Below are 22,302 nucleotides of genomic sequence, written 5' to 3' on the forward strand. Positions count from 1 at the left end.
TGTAAGAAAAGAAAAGGACAACTCTGTTCCTAACTTGGCAGCAGTGTTAATTTTTTAAATACAGCTAAAATGTATTATTTTGCTTGACTTTATGTTAGAAAGGCAGATTTCTAATGTTTCTTTTTGTGGACAGGTAGAGGTTTCTTGTTGAAAAAATACATGAGAAGGTAATGTGGAAGATGTATTTTACATTAAGTTAAAACTTTTCAATTAACTATACATGTCCAGGTCATGGTTATTGTTAAATAATGGTAGTAATGAGATGTAAAGAAATCAGCAATTTATAATAAAAAAGGTTTAGGTTGGAGTTTTAGCTTATGTGCCGATACCACCCAATTCTGTCTTACTCCAGCATAAATCACTAGATCACAAACACTATACATGAATTTTACTGGCTTAAAAAATCTGTAAAACATGATTTTAATATCTTTATTTAAATAATGAGATCTACGTGAACAGATAATGGCGGTCTGGATATATTTGATTGTTTATGTTCCCTAAAAAACTAAATGGAAAAAAAAAGATTTGTGGACATATGAATTGTATATGTGTGTGATTTTTGTGGTTTGTAGTTCACTTTGCATTATTGTGAGTATTCTAATTTAAAATAGAAATAGACAATAAATGATCAACAGTAAGTGTTGATGCCTGAGTACCAGATTTCATCAATAGATGAAACATTCAGAGATATTTTTTAAATTTTAGGCAATTTTTTTGGTGGCCTTGACCTTGAAAAAACAATGAAATCAAATCAAAAAGTCTCATCAATTTTGGTTCAAAACGTTTTGAGTTATCCTGCCAACAATCAGATGCGACCGAAAACTTAACCTCCCTGCACCTGTCGGTGGGCGGAGCAATAACGGACCTGCTGCATTAATATATTTGTTCTCACCCCCTTTATCCTCTGCCTCCCCTCCTCTGTAACCTTTATCAGGGTAAAATGAGTGATACGCACATGCACCATAAATTAAACAGAAACTTGATCTTTGAAGGCGCGTCGCTTGCGTAGAGCGTGCGCGCCGCGGACCCGCTCCCGGAAACGTGACGCGCGGGCGGCGCACGGGGCGGCGCCGTTCCCTTGTTCGCCATACTTGCAGGAGAGCCCGGAGAGCAACGAACGCACTTACTGCAAAGGCTCCTGAAAACACTACTGCATTTAATTTAAAGGTAAGCGTCTCCAGCTTCGAGGACAGCTTCCAACGACCTCTCAGGAGCGACCGTAACCGGCGCGCGTCCCTGAATCCGCTCCGCTGTCGCGCCCGCTCCCGTCAGCTGATGATAACTTGTCATGCTAACGTTAGCCGCAGGCTCCGGTTAGCTCGGCTGAATTGTTCCCAGCGGTTATTGAGCTAGCCACTTGTCTCTCTCCTCAGTCCCACCCTGTGTGAGAGGGGGGTCGGCGGCAGGAAAAGTTGAGCCACATTGTTCAGCATTAATCATTTTAATGCTTCAGGCTAATTAATTGTAGATAAACTGACGTGCTGTCTCACAAAGAGGGTTGATAACCGGCTAATGATGACTGATAATATTTACAGTTTGATCACGATGGTAGCTGCGGTTAATCTGGATTCATGCGGATATTACATAATTGAGTAAAATTTGCAAAGAGCCGTGAAATTATCTTTAAAATAAACACTTGTTTATTAAATTTCACTGAAAGAGCCGTTTTGTTTTTAATTTAATTGTCGCTGATGTGCCAGGAAAAATAAATTTAGGAAACTCTTTGTTTACATGTCTTCCTTGCAGGAGGAAGCAGACAATAACACAGTAACACAATCTGACCGACAAACTGCTCATTTTGTTGATTAATACCGTGTCTTAGTTTGGGCACTCAAAACTGTACAAAACCTCTACAAAATAGAAGAATTATACTTTTTAAAAATATCTTGTTGTCACTCTGTTCATCAGAGATTAAATTTATCTACATTACAAACGACAAAATAACAGCCAAGCCTTCCGGGGGGAACAGAAATATTTTGAGATTTCCTGATACATTATTATTATTATTATTATTATTATTAGTGCTTAAGTGAGTCTTTATATAGGTTTCTAGTGGTTCATTCCTCTGGCAGGTGTATGTAGATTATTAGAATAATTGTCATAAGTTGTCATCATGAATCTACTCTTACGCTCTGTCAACAGAACTTAAATATTTAGCACATGGAGTCAGTGCTGTGTAGGTCAGACAGGTATAACGCCACTTTGTGGCTGCTTGTTGACTTTTTGCTTGTTAGCGCTGAGCAGAGAAACAAACTGAGCAGAAATGATGCCAAATCTGTCTAATTATTTTAAAAAGCAGCAGACACAGCTCCTCTCTGCTGCCTTTTCTTCATCCTCCATCTATCTTTACTGTTCTTGAATGCAGCTGGAGCCCTTCCCAGCCTGTTACACACTGTTATGGTTTGTTTATGTCACCCTGGCAAACGATGGTGTGGTGATCATACAGAAGGCAATGCTGCAACAGCTGGAAATTATGAGACTTTCCGGAGAAAGGAAGAAAACTTTATGATGGCTTTGCTTCCTGTTTTCTCTAATACTCCTGCACCAGCGTTGATGTGGAGGGTTTTTCTGTTGCAGTTGCAGCCCGTATTGCTCATAAGAAGACGGCAGTGAGGCCGTTGCACCAGTATAAATGGTTACAGGGTTGTGATGATGTCACAGCTGGGGCGTACATACTTGGCTAGCTAGCATTACAAAGCATGGTGAATGGGGTGGTGTGAGTGTTTAAATACACAGTTATTAGTGTTAGAAATAGTTTATGGTTCAGACTTTATTGTGTCAGGATGTTTGTACAATTGAAGCTCATTAGATATGGATTATTAATTGTTATTTGGCATATGGTTAGAACTAAGAATAAGAAGCATAGGTGTCAACAGCTTGGTTTCAGACTAGGGCTGGGCGATAAACAGATAATGATATGTATCGCGATAGACACATAATCAATATCAATAGAAAATGCGCTCGATAGAACGTTCGATATATTTTTTTTTCATTGGAATAAACCAGAGCAAAGATTCCGCTTTAAATGCACTCGCCTGTGAAGCAAGATTGGTTGGTCGGTCCTCTGGTGCCTAGCAACGTATGGAGTGACATGCTAATAGCCAATCATGGAGCAGTATCAAACTTGGTTGCACCACCTCGTTATCTCGTGCGCGCCCTCTTGTTTGTGTAACTTGCTTGAACCGGCCTGGTGTGAGACATGGTGAAAAGTGGAAAGCTCACCGCTGTGGCAGTTTTTCTGATTTTGTCAGTCGGACCGTACTCAGACCAGTGTCGTCTGCATATTGTGCAGGACTGTCGTCCCCGCCAAGACCGGTGTTACACCAAATTCTGCGACCCATCATATTCTGCGACCACAGGGGGCGATAGCGTACATCCCTCTGCATGTACGTGCTGAATACCAGCGAGAAGGAGACTATTTACGTAAACTGCAACATTTATTTATCGTTTACCAATTTATTGAAGGATGGGTAGTAGTGGGTTTATGTATTTCAAACGATAGAATAAAAGCATTCAATGCAACGGTCCGTTGCATTGAATGTGTTCAATGTTCAATGTCTGTGTTCAATGTCAAATAAAAAAAAACGCATTTCCTTCGTCAATGCGAACGAAATAATATTCCGTAAGGTTTACAATCTCCTGTTTTGGTGCTTACGCAGTTTACGTAAATAGTCTCCTTCTCGCTGGTATTCAGCACGTACATGCAGAGGGATGTACGCTATCGCCCCCTGTGGTCGCAGAATATGATGGGTCGCAGAATTTGGTGTAACACCGGCAATACGACTAACTTGTTTTACCACCTTAGCCGATCCCTTTGGAGCACAGCCGAGTTCGACAGCAACCAGCATCTGCTGTTGCAAGACCGCAGCAACAGACCACTATGGAAAGGTATTCCACATCAGTGCCTTATGATGAATCATCCAAACGTTATAAAGAAATAACCCAGGCAGTGGCATATCATATAGCCAAAGACATGCAACCAGTCAATACAGTCGAGATGCCGGGTTACAGAAATCTGCTTCACGCTCTTGACCCTCCTAAGGCACTAAAGCACCTCCTAGCACTAATATATATAAGGATAAGGATGGTTTTTTATTTGAGTGTTTTTCATGGTTGTGTTGCCATTTCTGAGGAAGGTTAAATTTGAAATAAAAATGTTTAAATAATGTTGAAATAAAATGTTTAAATGTAGCATTTTTTTCTCCTAGTCCTTATTTTAAATAGGTAAAAAAAAAAATTCAATAATTATCGATATCGACCGATATGAAGTACTTATATCGTGATACAGTTTTTAGCCATATCGCCCAGCCCTATTTCAGACCCTGTGTGATTCAAGGCTTTCTTTTACCGGTCTTAACTATTGTAGCACATTCATCCGACCCGTGATGTGTGAAGATATGTTTATGACCCAGCGTAACTGTGATTTATAAATATTTCCCAAATATAATTAAGTAGACCAAGTTAGCAGAACCAGCAGGAGTGATGTGTGAAACGATCATGGTGACACTGCAGTGCCATACAAACATCAAATTTTCATCAAATTATCCAGATCAGTTTATTTTAATGAAAACGGTTGCAACTCGATGCGTACGGTTGGAAGAGGGTGTTGTTTCATTTCATTTATGCATTATTAACTACTAACTTCATGCATTATAAAGCTTAGTTCAATTTAATTTCTTTAACTTTACCAAATTCAACAACTCACACATATGGCTCAACCCTCCATTAAATAATTTTGTGTGTTTAAAAGTATCACTCTTCACTGACTCTTTGCAGAAAAGAGTCCAGCTGCAGCTTAAGGTAAAGGTAGCAGTTGATTTGTTCAGTATCCAGCTGGTGTGTGTGCGCGGAGATTAGCTGCACACACAACCTTTGAATCGTGTTGAGTGTTGCCAGGTTGCTTTGGCATATGTGTTGAAATTGTATGCAGTATTTGGCTTCTATGTGCAGACTGCATTTCATAGATAGTCTGGCAGCTTGTGAAACCACGAGAAGCCTCAAAACGGGAGGCTGGCATGAGTTGGTCTTAGAATATGGAAGAACCTGGGGACAGGTGTGGTGAGAAAGGTGCACAGTTAATACAGGTCCCCATCAACATGTCCTCCTCAGCGCTGCCAATAATCCACAAAATGGAACACATTTAAACTACTCGAAAAGCCACAGAGTGGTTAGCACTGCTGCCTCACAGCACACAGCAAGAAGGTCCTGGGTTCGATTCCACCCTCTGGCCGAGGCCTTTCTGTGTGGAGTTTGCGTGTTCTCCCGGCATCTCCGGGTATTCCGGCTTTCTCCCACAGTCCAAAGACATGCAGTTAGTGGGGTTAGGTTAGATGCTAAAATTGCCCATAGGTGTGAATGGTTGTGTGTCTCTCTGTGTTAGCCCTGGCCGGGGTGTACCCTGCCTCTCGCCCTATGACAGGCCCTCAACTCTGAAGTGGATAAGCCAAAGAAAATGGATGTTTTGTCTGATCACTGGTATACTGATACTTAAAAAGTTCATGTCATGCATGAAATAAAGAACAGCACCAATGCCCAGTGTAGAAATTCAATAAATTATATTTTGCTGCTCAAAGGCAGAAGAGCAAAATATAATTTCATATTTAATATCATTTATTTTTGGAATATAAATTACACTTCAGAGTACAATGAGGTGAGAGGGAGTCTGTTTTTCTAACTTTACAGAAGCTGTAAAAGAAAGAAAGAGATTTATACTTTTTTTGTTGATATTTCTAATTTAAGTGGTTATACAGGTAGTCAAATAGCAGCACTTCTGAAGCCCAGTCCACATATATTGGCTCATTGTGTCTCAGGTTGTCGGTTGCATTGGTGAACGTTGCAGGCTCTGGTTGCTTAGGTAACCCTCTAATGAATTTACCACCCAGTGATAAATCAATCAGTGGTATAATTCGCTCACATTGGTGGTCGCTTAAGATGTTCACCTCAAAGCTGAGAAGAGTTTAACTCACTTACTTCAACCTTTGCTGCTACAAGACCTTTTATATTCCCAGTTCCTGCGTAGATCCCCTCACAGCTTCAGATTTTTCCATCGTGTTACTTTTTGAGGAAAACTAGGGCTGCAGTGATTCATCGAGGAACTGGAATCACTTCGTTACAAAAAAATCTTTGATGTAACGTCTTTGCTTCGACGCTTTGTTTAATCCTCGGCTCTGTAGTGCTCGGCTGTCGCTATGTCAGCACGAGCGTTTTACCCACATTTGTGACTAAAAATAGACCTGAAATAGAAACGTGGAGTATGCATGTGAATAAAAATGTATTACAAGATTCAGGCCAAGTAGTCTCTACTTTCCTGAGTGGAGAGACTGATAACAGCAGCAGTGGAGACGATGCTGTCGTAGTTTTTAACGTGGAGACAGAACTTTCTGCAGCATGCAGGGGAGAGCCTAACGGGGGGCACGGGGTGTACTAGACCAGATTTATTTCAAGGCTTTAGTGGCATTCTTTTTCAGATTTAGATGAGTAAGAAAATATGTTATACACATTTTATATTAAATTGTATTAATATAAAAAATAAATACAAATAAAAGCTTCTTTTTTTTTTTTTTTAACAGGCCAGCCAAAATATACATGGGGTCAGTAAAACTCTGAGCCACTGACTCGGGGCTGTTAGGCACTGAATTATTACTGACATCAGTTTTTAACACGTGAACCGTCAGCAGGTTCTGAGCATGTTGATGTGCTTTTTGTTGCAACCTCTACATGCTTCTTTAAAGGCTCACACACACACACTCGTTCACTAACACAATTAAGCATCGATACACACACTAACACTAACATGCACAAAAACACATAAACTTTGACCTCGATTGACCCCTGACATCGTCTGAACCTGAGATTTTAAAGCAAAGTTTCAAAATTTAAGGCCTGTGGGCCAAATCTGGTCCGTTGGAACCTCTACTCTGGCCCACTTATTACGTTTAATTGTCAGTAAAATTAGGCCTGCCTGTTTGTGATGTTCTTTAGTAAACTTTACGTGGACCAAATTGTACATGAGAAGGCCGTCTGATGCATGTATTTTTATATTACATTAAAGCATGTCTATAGACAGTATTGTCACATCTGGTTTCAAAACAGAAAGATGGTGACAGCAGAAGTCTTGAAGTTTTGTAACCAGACTTCACACATCGGTGAGTGGCTTCATGGTGGCTGCAGCCATCTTTTATCCCTCACCATACGGATTTGTATTTATATACAAGCTACAGCTGTAGAAAGATTTCTGCTGCTCAAGTTCACAGAACCGTCCTGCTTCCATTAAATTCTGTATTCCTTCATATTTAATGTTTGTATGAGGCTGGCAGGGTGTAACAGAGCCTGGATTGGCTGTGCTGTTGCCCTGCAGGTTGTTGTTGTTTGATACAAAAATAGATGAACCCAAAAGAACCCCACACCACACAGAGGATGTAAACTTTAGCGACACACTGAGATGATGAGGCTACAGGCTCCTGCATGTTTCCTCTGTTTGTGAAAATGAAGTTTCTTCCAGCTTCCTGGCTTCTTTGGCGAGCCTGTTGAAGGCCGAGTGAGGCGGGTCTGCCAAACTGGATTCAGTGCGCTCCTGAAATGTCCGAATGTTAATGTTAGTCAGTACAAAACAAGAGGAGGCTTCTTAATATCACTATTATTAACTTCTTCAGAAGCCATGTCCTGTGAAAGCACATGAGCATGCTACCTTTTAGAAAGTGGTGGAGCCTCAGTTATATGTGCTTAAACCATCGTGCCCCAATTAGCTGGATGAAATCTTCTCGCGCCTCACGCGAAGCCCCCTCCCGGACCCTGAGGTCCGACAAGGCGGCATCACAAAAGACGGTGACGGTGGAGAATTTCGCTAGTCGCTAAGCTAACGTGCCTGCTAACATATTCTAATTTCCTTGTTCAGCTGTCAGAATTAACCCGATGTTCAGGTCATGACCCCGCGCCCCACTGGTGGGGCACACCCCACAGTTTGAGAAACACTGGCTTAAACTATAGAAAAGCTACATCATGTGGACTTAGTAGTTTTTGATGTGTGTCAGTTAGAATGATTATTTTCTGTGTTACCTGATTGCTCAGACTTTGGAGACCCATTGAATGAAAATAAAGGGCGTATTCTAACTGCGCGGGGTTAAAGTGAGGGTTGGTTTGTCCCTGAGGGTAACCAGCGGCAGCACAAATAAATTGAGACGAAGCTAAAATGAAAGCTGTCTGCGTGAAGATAAATAAGTAGATCTTTAAATTGGACAGATTTCTTGTAAAGTTTGCTGCAGGCTGACAGCAGCCAGCACGTCTCTGTGCAGCAGCTCGCAGGGGTGAGTCTAAAGACGGGCACAGCATTCACTCTGCTACATTTATTCCAAACCGCTATTTTATTCTGATATAGATTTATAAGATAAAATATATGAATCTACTAATAGATGATGATATTTTCTCATAGAATAAGTGAGCTGTGTATAAAGTGATTAAATTGGCTTTTTGTGGGTAATTTTTTTTTTCCCTGAGGAACCAGTAAAAGACTGATCTAGGTTATACATATAATGGGGGGATTGTAAGGAGAAGAAAAGGGGAAAATGTGAGCAGGTTTTTGGCTCCTGCACAGGCACGTTTATGGCTACAGCTCCTCACATGGTTCACTTCTGCACTGCTTATAGACGTTTCTCAGACGGCTGCTAGTTTATGCACACAGACGCACACTTATGATACGATAATCAGGTGAACGGGAACATTCAGTCTTTAAAGTTTTGTAGTTATAGCCACAGTTTACTCCATGTTGAGGCTGAGGATGGAGACTCGGAGGATTTAAGTCCCTCTGTTGCTGCTGAAATGTAAACTGCTGTCAAGTAGGTATTAAAACACTGCACGCTGAGGACTGTTGGGTGGAGATGAAGACACACAGCTTCGTTTGCTATATTACTGAACTGGCTGAAGCAAATTATAATTATATTGAGTAAGCAGTTTAAGGTTTTGTTCATCAGTTATGAGAAAATATCTAAATCCCAGAGATGTCTAGTTAAATTCTAAATAATCATGATAACAGTGAGTGAAATCATCATGGTGCTTAAAATGTTTGAAATCGTTTCACTAACTTTTATACTCGGAATAACGGGAAAACATCTGCTCTGTTTGGATCCTTTTCCTGTACAGCGGTGAGCTTTCACCCCTCCCTAAAAGCTCAGACTCGCTCGCGTTTGAGTTCAGCTTCAACACAGACGATGGAAAATCGTGGTCAACGCGATCTGCCTCGAAGGAGAAAAAGTCAAATGTTTCCATGGGTGAATTTGTAGGAGAAAGGTGATCAGTGGGGTACACCTGCCAGCATCTCTCACCCACACTCTTAAGTGTTTGCCATTGCTCTCTTTGTGGCCGTTAATACTCTGGGGTGGGCAAATCCAACGTCTGCTTCAGTAGATGCAACATGTTTTGTAAATTCTCCCCCCACATGCCTGAAACCCATCTCCTCGGAGGCGTCCAGGAATCAGGATCACCTCAAATGGCTCCTTTCATGCTCCTGACATCCGTCTAAATGTCTAGTCGTTGATGTTTCTGCTGTAATGGAGCAGCACAGTTCAGCAGTAGAGTCATCTGACCAAAGCTAGTTTACGTCCTGAATTCACTCTGCTGGTTTTTCCACGTCACTGAGCGTTCGTGTCGTCCACAGAGCTGCACCTGAGGTTCCTCAAAATGCTGCTGTAATTATTTACAAGATCAAAGTGGCGACTTCTAAGTGATTAATAATGGAAACGAACACTAAAGTGTAACTGTGAGTGATGGATGCTTGAAGCCCAGCGGTACATTCAGGGCCTGTTTTGTCTGTGGTGTGGGGGTGGGGGGTCATAATGTGAGCCTGTCCAAGCAGAGTGTTTCCTGCTTTTGTTACGCGGCCTGTTTGAGCAGCATTAACCTCCAACATACAAATACAACACAGTTAGTTTGTGTGCAAATGAAATGCAAACCCATCGTCTCTGCGTCAGTTTGACTCGACAGTCCTGAAAATGAATGAGATGGTTTTCTTATCTGCAGGTTCGTGAGGACAAAAGTAATATTATTCCTGCACTTATTATCCTTCAAAATCTTCCTGGCGCACATAACAAATAGATACATCTGCGGTGTAGAGTGTTGTGAGCTTGTTTCTTGGAATATGCATGAATAAATGTAGCAGTGGTGAGAAAAAACACGCTCATTTCTGTCGTGCCAAAGAAACATGTTTGTTTTCCTACGGCCTAAATAACTGTGTCATGGGACGCTTGACGCCTCGTTCATAAAGCTGTTTCAGAGATCTGTGATTAGATGCTATCACAGCAGAGTTCGGTCATCGGCAGCAGTTGCTTTTCCCTCTCCAGACATGGCTGACGATGACGTGACTACGGAGCAGCTAGCAGCTATCGCCGCTGAAAATGAGGAGCCAGAGCCAGTGAACTACAAGCCACCAGCACAGAAGACGGTGAAGGAGATCCATGAGCTGGATAAGGATGACGAAAGCCTACGCAAATATAAGGAAGCCCTGCTTGGCCCTGGGATCACTGAGGCTGGTAATACACTGTGTGTGTGTGTGTGTGTGTGTGTGTGTGTGTGTGTGTGTGTGTGTGTGTGTGTCTCGCTGGGGGTTAGGGAGCAGCAAACACAGAGCTGATGCTCATTAAAGATACACTTCACACTTCAAGTGAGCATTAATCCTCATGTTTGTATCTGTAGTAGTGTGGGCGTATGTGTGTGAAAAAAGAAGAGGGTCGCCCACACAAAAAAAGCTAAAATAACACCATCTGTTACATTAGTAACAGCACTAATTTGCTGCTGCCTCTTCTCGAAGTTCCTCGTCCCATGTCCAGCTCCACTGCTTTGGTCAGTGATGGTCCCTGTTCTACTGCCTTGGTGAACCACAGCTCATCACCCAGATCTCACCTGCTGAGGGTTCAGTGGTCCTCCATCTTTCCAGAGCAGAAAAAAAATACCACCATCACTAAATGCAGACCAAGATTCTGGTGCTGGAGACTGAACGACTGTGGGCTGAGTGACTTTAAAAAGTGACCTGGTCAGCCCATCTATAGAGGAACAGACTATCTGCACTGTGGGTTGCAAGTTGTGTGTCTTTATAATAACCTGCATCTGAGTGTCGTCTTACAACCACTGATGATCTGCACGCTGACCTGCTGTGAAGAGAGAAGTCTGAATTGCTGGAACTGAGAGCAAACTGAAGAGTAATTAATGCAGAATCTGTCCCAACTACAGCAGCCCGTCCTGATTTCAGCTCCCCTGAGTTCAAACACTCGATCAGCTGATTTTTCCATCACGTGCGAGTTTCTTATACATGTCTGGAGTTTGGTAGTCTGGTCTGAGTGGACTGAATGTGAAAATGACTTTGGAATGTCTTTAAGAATAAATATAAGTTAGTATATTTGCTGTGTCTGTACTGAATCTGTTTCTTTCTCTCAGATCCCAACGTTCCCAATGTCCAGGTGATCCGAATGAGTCTGGTCTGTGAGAGCGCTCCAGAGCCCCTGATCCTGGACCTGTGCGGTGAGTCCCTGTTCAGGCAGAAATAAAGTAGAAGTGATGTTACTGAATCCAAACATTCAATAACCAGTGGCAGTATTTTGGAGGTGTTGATTGGTCAACTGCTGGTCCATTTGGAGCCCAGCCAGTGACAAGGGCTGGGTGACTAATTAATTGGATTTTAAATCCAATTTTGTATTTCCAAGCTTATTAAAACCAAATAATCACATTAAAACAATATTTGGCATTCACTCACCCCCCCCCCCCCGATGTCGATGTGTTTTTGCCCCTCCCTAGAAGCTCAAATCTTTGCTGTTTAGTTCAGCTTGAGCCAAAATGACCTCAAGAAAGCCTTTGATCAGTGAGAGCGGAGGAAGAGGAAGTCAAATTCAAAAGGTTCCTGCAGGGAAACCTGGAGAAGCATTATTAAAAATTGGCCTGCAGTTACATTTGTCTGCGTATCACTCGGGGTCTGACCCAGTCCTCTGCAGCTGGCTTTCAGTTTCGACTCCCAGCTGCCCCGACACCTCTTCATACCCATCTGCATACCTGGATAACTTTTTCCTTTCATATTTTGTTTTAAGTTCATGGAAATCCCCTGCTGAGTTCAGTATGTGCATGATATTTTAAAGTTTACTGAGTAATTACAGTATAAACCAAAATAATTGTAATTATAAGATGATATAATTAAACAATCTTAATTTCATTCTGAGTTATGAAGCAAACCACAGAAACAAACTGTCACTAAAAAGTCATTTTTTTCTTCACATTAAATGAAGCTAATGAGATAAAGAGGCTGTTCTCAGAGTACTTTTTTAGTATTTGCGTGTAAAAGATACATGTGGCCTATAAAACGTATCTAAAAGCACATGTGAAGCGTACAACTTTTATTTAAAGTAACTGCTGTTTTTCTTCAACCAAAAGCTGATGACGTTATTTCACATTTTCACTGCCTAATTGTAACATCTACTCTGACTGTTAGCACTTTATAAAAAGATTAAATTAATATTGAGCAGAACTGAGCTCAGCTCATTGGTCCACAGCAGTCCCAGTTTCTCACGTGGCCCTCTGGGAAAATTAATTCCCTGGCCCTGGTGTATAAAATAACTGAAATGCCTTTTTTCTCTTGTGGGCCAGTAAAACTCTGTTCTGTTATTGTCGGAGGTCCAGTGGGAGAAAAATGTTGTTGGACGCTGCAGACATTCATAACTGCAATGAGACTCGAGGCCAGGCTAAACAGCCAAAGCCAACAGCGCGTTCTTCCCTCACAGTTTCCACACATTGTTATTTTCTTTCAAATCATCTTGAATCCTGATTCAGAGCTCTCGTAAGTATTTGTCCCACAGGCCCAGCGCAGACTCTGCTTATTACGACTGCATCCAGCGTCAGTTACTCTGTGAAGGTCGGGACCTGTGCTGCTGTTCATATTAATACGATTTACTGACTCATCACAGAAGCAGGGAGAAGTGCACAAACTGCAGTGACTGGATTTTGTTTTTAAATCAGGTGCAGAACTTTAAAAATGAACTCAAAATATTCCAGAGTTTCACAGTTTGTAGGTCTGAACTGGATCTTCTCCCTCCTTTGGAGCAGACGTCGGCCCAGCTGGCCTACATTTGGATCAGTCCAGAACATTTTGTCCTGCGCCTCATTTTCACTGCATCGCTGCAGCTTTTCTGTCCTGACTGCGCACTCAGTAAATAAAGGCAAAATAGTCCATTATGACTGATTGTGACTTTTTAAAAATCCTGCCATTAATTCTAGTTTTGAGTCCCAGATAGCCCTGAGGCACACGCCTGTGTTTAGCTCTTTAGAGCTGAATGTTTTCAGGCTTAAGAAGTATTCTGTCATGAATTGAACTCTTGTTAAGGCAGAAAGCGCCTTGAAAACCAAAAGTTTTCTCCCCTGAGGAGATTTTAAAATTGTCAAAGTCTCTGACACTAATATTTTGTCATTTCTTCTCTTATCCAAGGAACCAAAAATAGCAGTAATATTGTACCACTAAAATGTAACCTCACAGATTCAAATTGCTTAAAAATGGCCAAAAACTTTAGGCTGTTACTGCTGTGATCATACGGACTGATGATGGTGAGCTTGAAGGAAGAGAATTAGCTGTGTTTTGCTTTAAGTTGTCCGTTGTTGTATCTCAGGAGCAGAGGATTAAACCGGAATACACAAACTGTCCGAATTTCAAAATGTTTCTTAGCATCTGCAGAAGTTTGTGGCTTTTTTTTTTGTTGTTGTTAGTTTATTCTGAAGCTTGGATTTAATAGGACTCGAAGGAAGAGGACACGTACTCAGTAGGAACATGCTACAAACTACTGAGTTCAAAAGCTTTTTTTAGAGGCCTGGGAACAACAGGCAGCGACAGTCAACATGGTGGTCAGCTCCCAGTGGGACCGCCATTTAATTTTAGAGTCCCGAGGACTCGCTGATTGTAGGAAACAAAAGAAGGCATGCAAATGTGTTATTGTCATGTACGGCTGCGTGATTTAGGCAAATACAATATATTAATGATTATTTTGGTCAATAATTATGATCTCGATTATTCAAATTATTCATTAACTTAACAAGAAATGACCAAACCTTCCAAAACAGTTGAATTTCACAGGATTTCTTTATAGGCTGGTAGTTTGATGGGGCCAGTTTGTTCTGGAGATCAAGACTCGAGGTTCAGTGGAGAATATCTGGTTTATTCTCCTGGCTTCAAGTTGGCGAAGGCTGAGAGTCTTTGCGTGGCTTCAGCCCTTTTCAGTTCAATTTACAATGTACATCTTCTAGTAGAGTTTCAGAGGGTACTTCTGTAGTAGTATGATCAGTCGTGGAGGGTTTCCGGTTTTTTCTTTTTCTTGGGGCTTGGTACCAGAGTTTGGGGGATGATGACACCTCCCCCTTGCTGTAGCATTGTACCTAACCAGTCTCTAGTGTATATTAGTCTAGAACCCATCATTCCTTTCACTGGGGTTAAATGCATAATAGCATTCCAGTAGTTCCCTGTTCTCATTTCTTGTCTTGTTCTTGTACCTCAGCTGTGGTACACGACTGACTGATGCCCACAGCCGGAGTTCACACAAGCATGTTGGTGATATTGGGGGAGGTGAGGTCATATTTTGACCTCCATGTAGAGACGTGATCTGGTGTAACTTCAGCTTTTAATGAGACTCTCTGTTAGTAGTAGTGTTTCACCATGAATTATGGGATGACATCATCTCCTTCCTTTCATAAAGGATGGTTCAGTGTATCCTCTGCTAAAGGAGGCTATAAAGGAAGCACTGAAACACCTTTCCTCAGTATTTAGAAAATTTGACCAGCTCCCATCATAGATGCTTCCAGGTCATGTGACTCTGTGAGGACCGTTCCTAAGAACACCTGACTGCTAGGTTTGGGCTTTCAGGATTGGTTAAAAAAATGTCACTGCTATGAAGGTAAAAGGTGCACTTTGTTAATAAAAAAGTTACTTTGGTCAAATTAATGCAAAAAGGAGGTTAGGAGTTTGTGGAGGAAAGGTGTAGCAGAGATGCTACAGCCTGGGAGAAAGTTCACGCCTCTGCTTTAAAGCAATTTCCAGTTGGTTGTGGTTGATTAGCCCCGAGTTTGACCCACTTATCGACAATCAGCACTTACAGCAGCGACACATTTTCAGACTCATCTTCCCAAGGACGGCATCACCTGTGACAGGAATAAATGTGCATAAATATGCATACAAATCATTGAAGAAGACACTGCAAAATGTAACAAAGGATCTTTATTTATATTTTTATTCCTTTTTAGTATAAAGTAATCCAGTGACAGTCACAGTACTAAAATCATACACTGCATCAGCATGGAAACTACATGTAAACTGAAGGCTCAGAGGCTAAAATGGTAGCTCACTGCTCACTGTGTGTGTGAGCAGCATGTTTTACCTGGAGTGTGATGAGACCGAAGCATTTGTGTTTCACAGAGTGGTGAAACACAAATGCTTCACTGATGTTTCTGTGATTAAAGGACCTGCAACAATTACCATTCAGTGAATTCCAAGATTGAATCATGAGGGTAAAAACTTTGTATTTTTCCTGGATGATCAGGTTAAAACAAGTGTTTTGCGCTGAGTGTGCCGCAGAGTAACTGTGATATTTAAAAATGAAATATCAGTATTGTGTCAGTGAAACAAACATTTGTTAATTGTTCCCTTTTTTCCAAAAAAACATTTGTGGTTACAGATGCACGGCTGCCTTCATGTATTTGTGTTTTAGATTTATTTTGCCAAAAAGTCAAAGAATAAATGAAGTCACTATGAAGTGAAATCTTATATCGTAACATCCCTGCGTCCTGCAGGCTCTCTAAGCTTTCACTCTTTCCAAGGTTCTGTGCAAATGTTTGATTTACTTAGTTATTTGTGATAAATAATAAGATAAATAAGTAAGTCTCTCATCCTGCAGATGAACTCAGACTTCCATCTCGGACTGCAGCCGGTGATGGTTGGATGGTTCTCCTCTGCTGCTCAGCGTAGCGCCATCTGTTGTAGGTTCTTGTTCGAGTAGCTCTCAAGCTCATAGCAGATCCGAGTACATGGGTTGAGTGACCAAGATGATAGAGTTGGAGTTTATCCAAGTGCAGGACCAGATCTTATTTTTGGGGAAGCAGCTAAATCCAAGACCATTGTAATAATAGTAACCAACCTGGCAAAGAGGCAGCCGGCAGGGAAAATATGACACAGGAAGGGTCACAGGTCAGCAAAGACTGAACTATCAATATCAGCGCGAGGGATTGTCCACTATAAATTGATCATAGATCGTTCTGTAAGACAGATAACGAGTTCTCAGTGTAACATTTATGTAAAGGAGATGCTGTGTTAGCGTCTCTGAGACTCAGGAATCAGGATTTTGTCCATCATCTGTGATTTGTTTCTCACAGGAGACCTGGAAGCCTTTAAGAAGCAGGCCTTTGTCCTGAAGGAGGGAGTAGAATACAGAATAAAGATCAGCTTTAAGGTGAGCGCTGCTGCCTGTTTAAAAATGAGTTGTTCTCTGTAGACCGTGTGTGACTGTTCCACTGATGCGTGACACAGCTGACACCAACAGTGATGTTTTCAAAACTCTGAGGCACATTTTACAGAAACGCTGTTGGCACAGAAGCTCTTTGTTGGCACATTGCTGATCGATGATGCTGTGATATTAAAAAAATGTAGGAAATATTGCTCGCTTCCTCTGAATCCACGGAGTCTAATGTGGGCTCAGAGGAAGTAAATACAACAAAAAGACGAGAGACACCATTTCTCTTTGTCTGGAACAGCTCTGAACACAGCATCACAGTTTTACAGCCACAAAAAGCATTTGAAGCTGCTAAAAAAAAATTACAAAATATCCAGTGTCTTCTGCTAATCCTAAACAGTCTCCAGCAGGAGAGGTGATGCTCACAGGCTGAAAACAGCCTTTTTATTAGCTTAAAGAGATATGCTAAGTTTTCAGCTAATAGCATTTTGGGAATCACCCTGTTGGTGCAAAAATACGATTTATGCTTGTCAAACCGTGTTTTTCATAGATTCAAATAATGCCAACAAAGTGCCCAAAGATACATTTTAAAATTGGTTCTGTGCCAAGTTGTTATGTGTAGACACGTTACAGGTTCGTCTCTTAAGTCAGGTACAAGAACTGGGCTGAAGACTTTTGCACGGAACTGTAGTCTTTCCAAATCTGATCCATCTGCCGTCCACACGTCTGATGATGCGACGTCTTTGTGTCCTCAGGTGAACCGGGAGATCGTGTCGGGGCTGAAGTACGTGCAGCAGACGTTCAGGAAAGGAATGAAGAGTGAGTGGTTCTCCCTCTGAAGATCACCATCCAAACAAGCTGCACACTGTAAATGATGAGCATCAGCTGATTGTGTGCTAGCAGCCGACCACAATAATAAGAGCCTCATATTAGCCGTGCTGCTAATGAGTCTTTTTATATCCAAGCATGCGCGGCTGCTGCATTCCTCATTGCATGAGCTGCTAATGTTAGTTTGGAGATTATCTGACCGGCTGTAGATGTTGGAGGGAGGCGACGTTACATGAAAATGAACCTCTTTTACAGATAATTTCATTGTGAAGCTTTTTTTTTTATTTTTGGCTCTTTGTTAAAGAATTCCTCTGAAGCAAAAAGCCTGGAAACGTGCTGCTGCTTCTCAGCGCACTGCTCACAGAACAGTGTCTGTCCTGAGGGTGTTAGCCACAGTTACAGCTCATTGGTTTGCATTCAGACATGTACAGACCCCAGTCTCAAAGTTACCCCTCCCTTTATGTCCGCACACCTTCAGTTTATCAGTAAATTTGTAATCGTTTCCTCTCAACGAAACAGAAAAAATTCTTTTAAAAAAATCCTTGAAATCTAAGCACAGAGGAGGAGTCCTGTGTCACACCTGAACACAGGTGTACCAGCAGCTCTGAGGTAAAGTGAGTAAAAGGGATGTGACGTCTGGAAAGAAAATCGAAAAGCTGAACAAACAACGAAGCGTGCTTTGGTGTAAATGAAAGTGACGACAGACAGGAGAGGCAACAACAAGAGGACTCACGAAAATAAATGAGATGGTTCCTGCACATCTGTTCAGGTCCTCCAGCAAGGCACATAGACAAGAGGGCTTGCTGCATCTCCCAGCGCAGCGTGGAGTTGAGACTGAGCTGCCTGTCGTGCTGCACGGCGCTGGGCTGTGAGCACAGATCCCAATAAAGGACGTCGGGCCCTCATGCCGTCCTCACAGGGTGTTTCTGACACGAGTAGCTCGCTGGAGGTCATCCTGGGCTCCGGCAGTGTTGCTCAGATACGGGTCCTGCTGCTGGGTTAATGTCCAGCTCTCCTCTTGTAATAATAGCTCGTCCTGCAGGATGAAATTTTTCCTAAAATGTCTTTTTTGGAGTTTTCTCCAGTGAATCTTTGAGTCATCTTTCTGCCCCCCCCCCCCCCCCCCCCCCCCCCAAGACAAACCTCAGCTGAGCATTGGTGTATAAATATGATGTAAGGATGTAACATTTTCTCTTATTTGTTGACAGTTGATAAATCAGACTACATGGTGGGCAGCTACGGGCCGCGAGATTCTGAGTACGACTTCCTGACCACAGTGGAGGAGGCGCCCAAAGGCCTTCTGGCCCGCGGCAACTACGTCATCAAATCCAAGTTCACCGACGATGACAAGCACGACCACCTGTCCTGGGAGTGGAACCTGAACATCAAGAAAGACTGGAAAGACTAGAAAGAGGCCTTTGTGTTTGGAGCTGGGCGTGGAGGGGGGGGGGCCGTGAGGGATTTCCTCAGCCCCCCCCTCCTCCTCCATCTTCCTCCTCATCCTCCCCGTCCCTGCCATGTATCCACCGCCATTTCTGCCTTCTTGATTTTTGTCATGCATTTCATGCTTTCATGCCTTACTTCATGCCTCACTGTCTTAACCCCCCCCCCCCCCGCCCCGCTCTGGCAGCACCAGTAGCAGCAGCAGTAGCAGCAACCCCCCCCCCTTCTGTCACCTCCCTCCCTGCTCAGCGTTTCATTGGTTGCACCTCTGTCCATCCACTCACCTGCCCCACCGAGCTGTGCCAAGTAGCACCTTACTCCCGTGCCCGCCGCCCTCCTCTGCTTCCTCTTTTTGTCCCAGTTTTCACTGCTTGAAGAGATTAAGTCCCGCCCTCCACCTCCCCCCGAACGGTGTCTTCCTCTCTCAGTATAAGTACATGTGGAAAAGCAACTGTACAATCAATTTCTGTTTGCCTTTTTTATATAACAGTATCAATGGTTGTGTATTGTGACTGTATTCACACCACAGTTAATCAGCTGTTCTTAGCGCACCCCACCGCATCCACCTCCCCGGTTCCCGCCCGCCACCCGCTCCACTCTCGTTTTGCTTACCTACTCGCTCGCTATCTTTTGATAATAATTACCAGTACCTGCCTTGAGGAAATAAAAAGAGAAACACATTGATTCAGAGCTGCTCTGCGCCGCCTCCCTTTCTTCCCTAAATGTACTCACACATGCCCTGTCAGATGGGGGGCGTGGCCAAAGTGAACAAGGGAGTGGAAAGCATAAAAAGTAGCTGCCTTATGTATCAACTAATATTTCTTTAGCATGCCTTGTGTGCACGAGCAGCGCTTGCTATCAGCTAGTCTGTATACGAAGGGCTCGCTCTCGCTACCAACCAATAACCACCAGTAGCCCTGTTGTAGTGGAGATTGTTTATACGGGTTACTGAATGGCAGCTCTGCACACGCCCACATTAAACACTTCCTGTAATCGGAGGGAACTGAATGTTAACAATTGGAGAAATTTCAGCCTGGCACTCTCGCTCCTTTTAGCCACGAGGCCTTAGCACCAACTACGATCACATGGAGGAAAACGGCAACAAATGTTTTTAGATTTTTTGTCCCCCCCCCTGCCTTAACGCTCGTCCCCCACCCCTCCAAGAAGCTCCCCCTCATTCGTTCAGATCCCTGCAGTCAGGAGATCTCAGGTGTGGAGGAGGCTGAGCCAGGCGCCGTCTGCTGCTGCCGCCACTGCCGGAGACCTCGGCGGCGTCTGGTCTCACCCGCAGACAGAGGAAAACTGACATGAAGAGTCAGGCGACACTAAGAGAAAACACATGCTCGCTATTTAATGAAGGAAGGTTTTAAACCCGCAACTGACCAGTGACATTAAATTTGAATCAAACTTGTACTGTACCAGAACACGTGGATGTAAAGCTTTTGTTTGTTCTTCTGATGATGAATTCCTGATCCATACATTCCTTCACATTGTACAGTTTCTATGAAAACGCTGGCATGCTGGTGGGGTTGTATATTCTATCATCATTTGTGGTTGCTCTTCTCAGTCAATAAAGATTTTGCTCAACGTGGCCTCAGATTCACAGTTTTTTTTACAGTATAAATGTGTGAGTAAAAGGTCGCTCAGCACTGAGGCTGAGAGACGTTAAAGCTGCAGGTAAATCAGAGCAGCTCTAAAACTCGATCCAACATTTTGGCTCCGTCTCTGCTTTTGTTTAAAATCTGAAGCTACAGTAAATCTTTCATACCACATGCAGTAACTCTAATACGTGACATCTGCCATGGTCATCTGCTCTTTAATTTTAATGTTTTATTGCCATATTATTGATTCTGAAACAATGTAACAATATTTGGTCATTTAAAAATCTCACATACCCACCTCTGGGCAGCACGGTGGCGTGATGGTTAGCACTGCTGCCTCACAGAATAACATCTGAGGGGCCTGAGTTCGAGTCCACCATGGCCCGGGCTCGCCCCGTGTCTGTGTGGGTTTTCTCTGGTTTCCTCCCACAGTCCAAAGACATGCACTTACTGGGGTTAAGTTAATTGGAAACTCTAAATTGCCCAGAGATGTGAATGGTTGTCTGTCTCTCTGGCGACCTGTACAGGGTGTACCCTGCCTCTCGCCCTATGTCAGCTGGGATAGGCTCCAGCTCCCCTGCGACCCCAAACAGGATAAGTGGAAATGAATGGATGGACATTTTTTTTTCTTTCAGACATACAAAATATAAATTGATTTCACATTTGCAGGTATGAGTACTCAGGGAATCTGAGACTGCAGTTTCAAAATAAACTTGTTTGTGGATTACTCGTTTACGCTCGGACCAGCAGCTTTGTACTTTCAAACAGGGAAGTTAACGAGTGCCCTCTGGTGGATAAACTATGCAACTCCAGCAGTCATTTTATTTACACCATACATCAGAGGTGTCCAAACTTTTTTTTCAAGGATGGCCAGATTTGATAATGTGAAAGTGCCCGAGGCCCAACAGTCCCTGATGATATTATTTTAAATAATAAAACATGCATTTAAATGTTATTTGATACTTTCATTTCCATGCAACAACCAAACATCAAGTAACCAAATGTAGAGCATAAATCTCTGAATTTCCAACTGAAATTTATAACATACAGAAACTGTAAAAATATTGCTGTGTAATTCTGATAACAGAGCAACAGGTGAGCTACTGACACCACTGTGAAGGGCACACAGGGCAGGTGAGACTCCAGAGCAGCGGTAGCCATGTTTAAAATGACACGTAGGTGAGAGTCAGTCTGGATCTCAGCAGTTCTTGTTTAAGTTCAGAACAGAGAAAATCTGCACACACAAACATGGAGCTAAACATCAAATCTGGAAACTTGAGCTTTTCCAGCTGCCGGTGTTGTGCCAAGAAGTGATTTCCGATGTTTTTAATGTATTTTTGATGTATAATATCTCTGCTTATATTAGTACGTAGCAGAGTTATTATAGTTAACGAAAACGAACGAAATAACGAAAACTGAAATTGAAAAAACATTGTCGTTAACTGAAATAAATAAAAACTATAATTAAAAGGAAAAAACGATAACTCATTAAAACTGAATTGTGAGTTTACAAAACTAACTAAAACTAACTGAAATTATCGATAAACTGACTTTCATTTACTTTTTTTTGTTTTTTTTTTAAGCCTTGTGGATTGATATGAAATCATTTTTTCCGCTCTCCGAGTTTAAGCTGGGAGCGCCACAGGACAACTGTGTGTGTGAGTGCGCATGTGCGTGCGCTCACCGCGCTGGTCCGCAAAGTAATGGCTGCGGTCTGCAGAGAAAGCGGCAGAGTCCCGTATGGAGGTTCTAAAAGCACAGATAGAATCGAAAGTCTTGTTGTGGATGATGAAAAATGTGCAGAACATTTCTCAGTCAGGAAAAACCAGCAACATCAAAGTCCACCTGAGAAGCGCAGCGGCTACAGAAACCGCTCTGATCCTACCAGGTAACCTGGCCTGCGCCTCTGAGAAACGGGACTACTTGTCGGGTCCACGCAGCCCAGAACGTTGTGACTAAACTGTTGCGTCCTTGTG

At 42.6% G+C, this 22,302-nt stretch overlaps 1 protein-coding gene across 1 annotated transcript; it reads left to right on the plus strand.

Moving 5' to 3' along the window:
* Window positions 1-1,027: 1,027 nt before the first annotated feature.
* Window positions 1,028-20,316, plus strand: LOC115791819 (rho GDP-dissociation inhibitor 1-like). Its single transcript, XM_030746126.1, has 6 exons — window positions 1,028-1,167; window positions 10,332-10,520; window positions 11,422-11,505; window positions 16,378-16,454; window positions 17,210-17,273; window positions 18,491-20,316. Exons 2-6 carry the CDS (start codon window positions 10,334-10,336, stop codon window positions 18,688-18,690), a joined length of 612 nt encoding a protein of 203 aa, XP_030601986.1. The 5' UTR covers window positions 1,028-1,167; window positions 10,332-10,333; the 3' UTR covers window positions 18,691-20,316.
* The last annotated feature ends 1,986 nt before the right edge of the window (window positions 20,317-22,302 follow it).

Source organism: Archocentrus centrarchus, chromosome 1, assembly GCF_007364275.1.
Source record: "Archocentrus centrarchus isolate MPI-CPG fArcCen1 chromosome 1, fArcCen1, whole genome shotgun sequence".
Taxonomy (NCBI): Eukaryota; Metazoa; Chordata; class Actinopteri; order Cichliformes; family Cichlidae; genus Archocentrus; species Archocentrus centrarchus.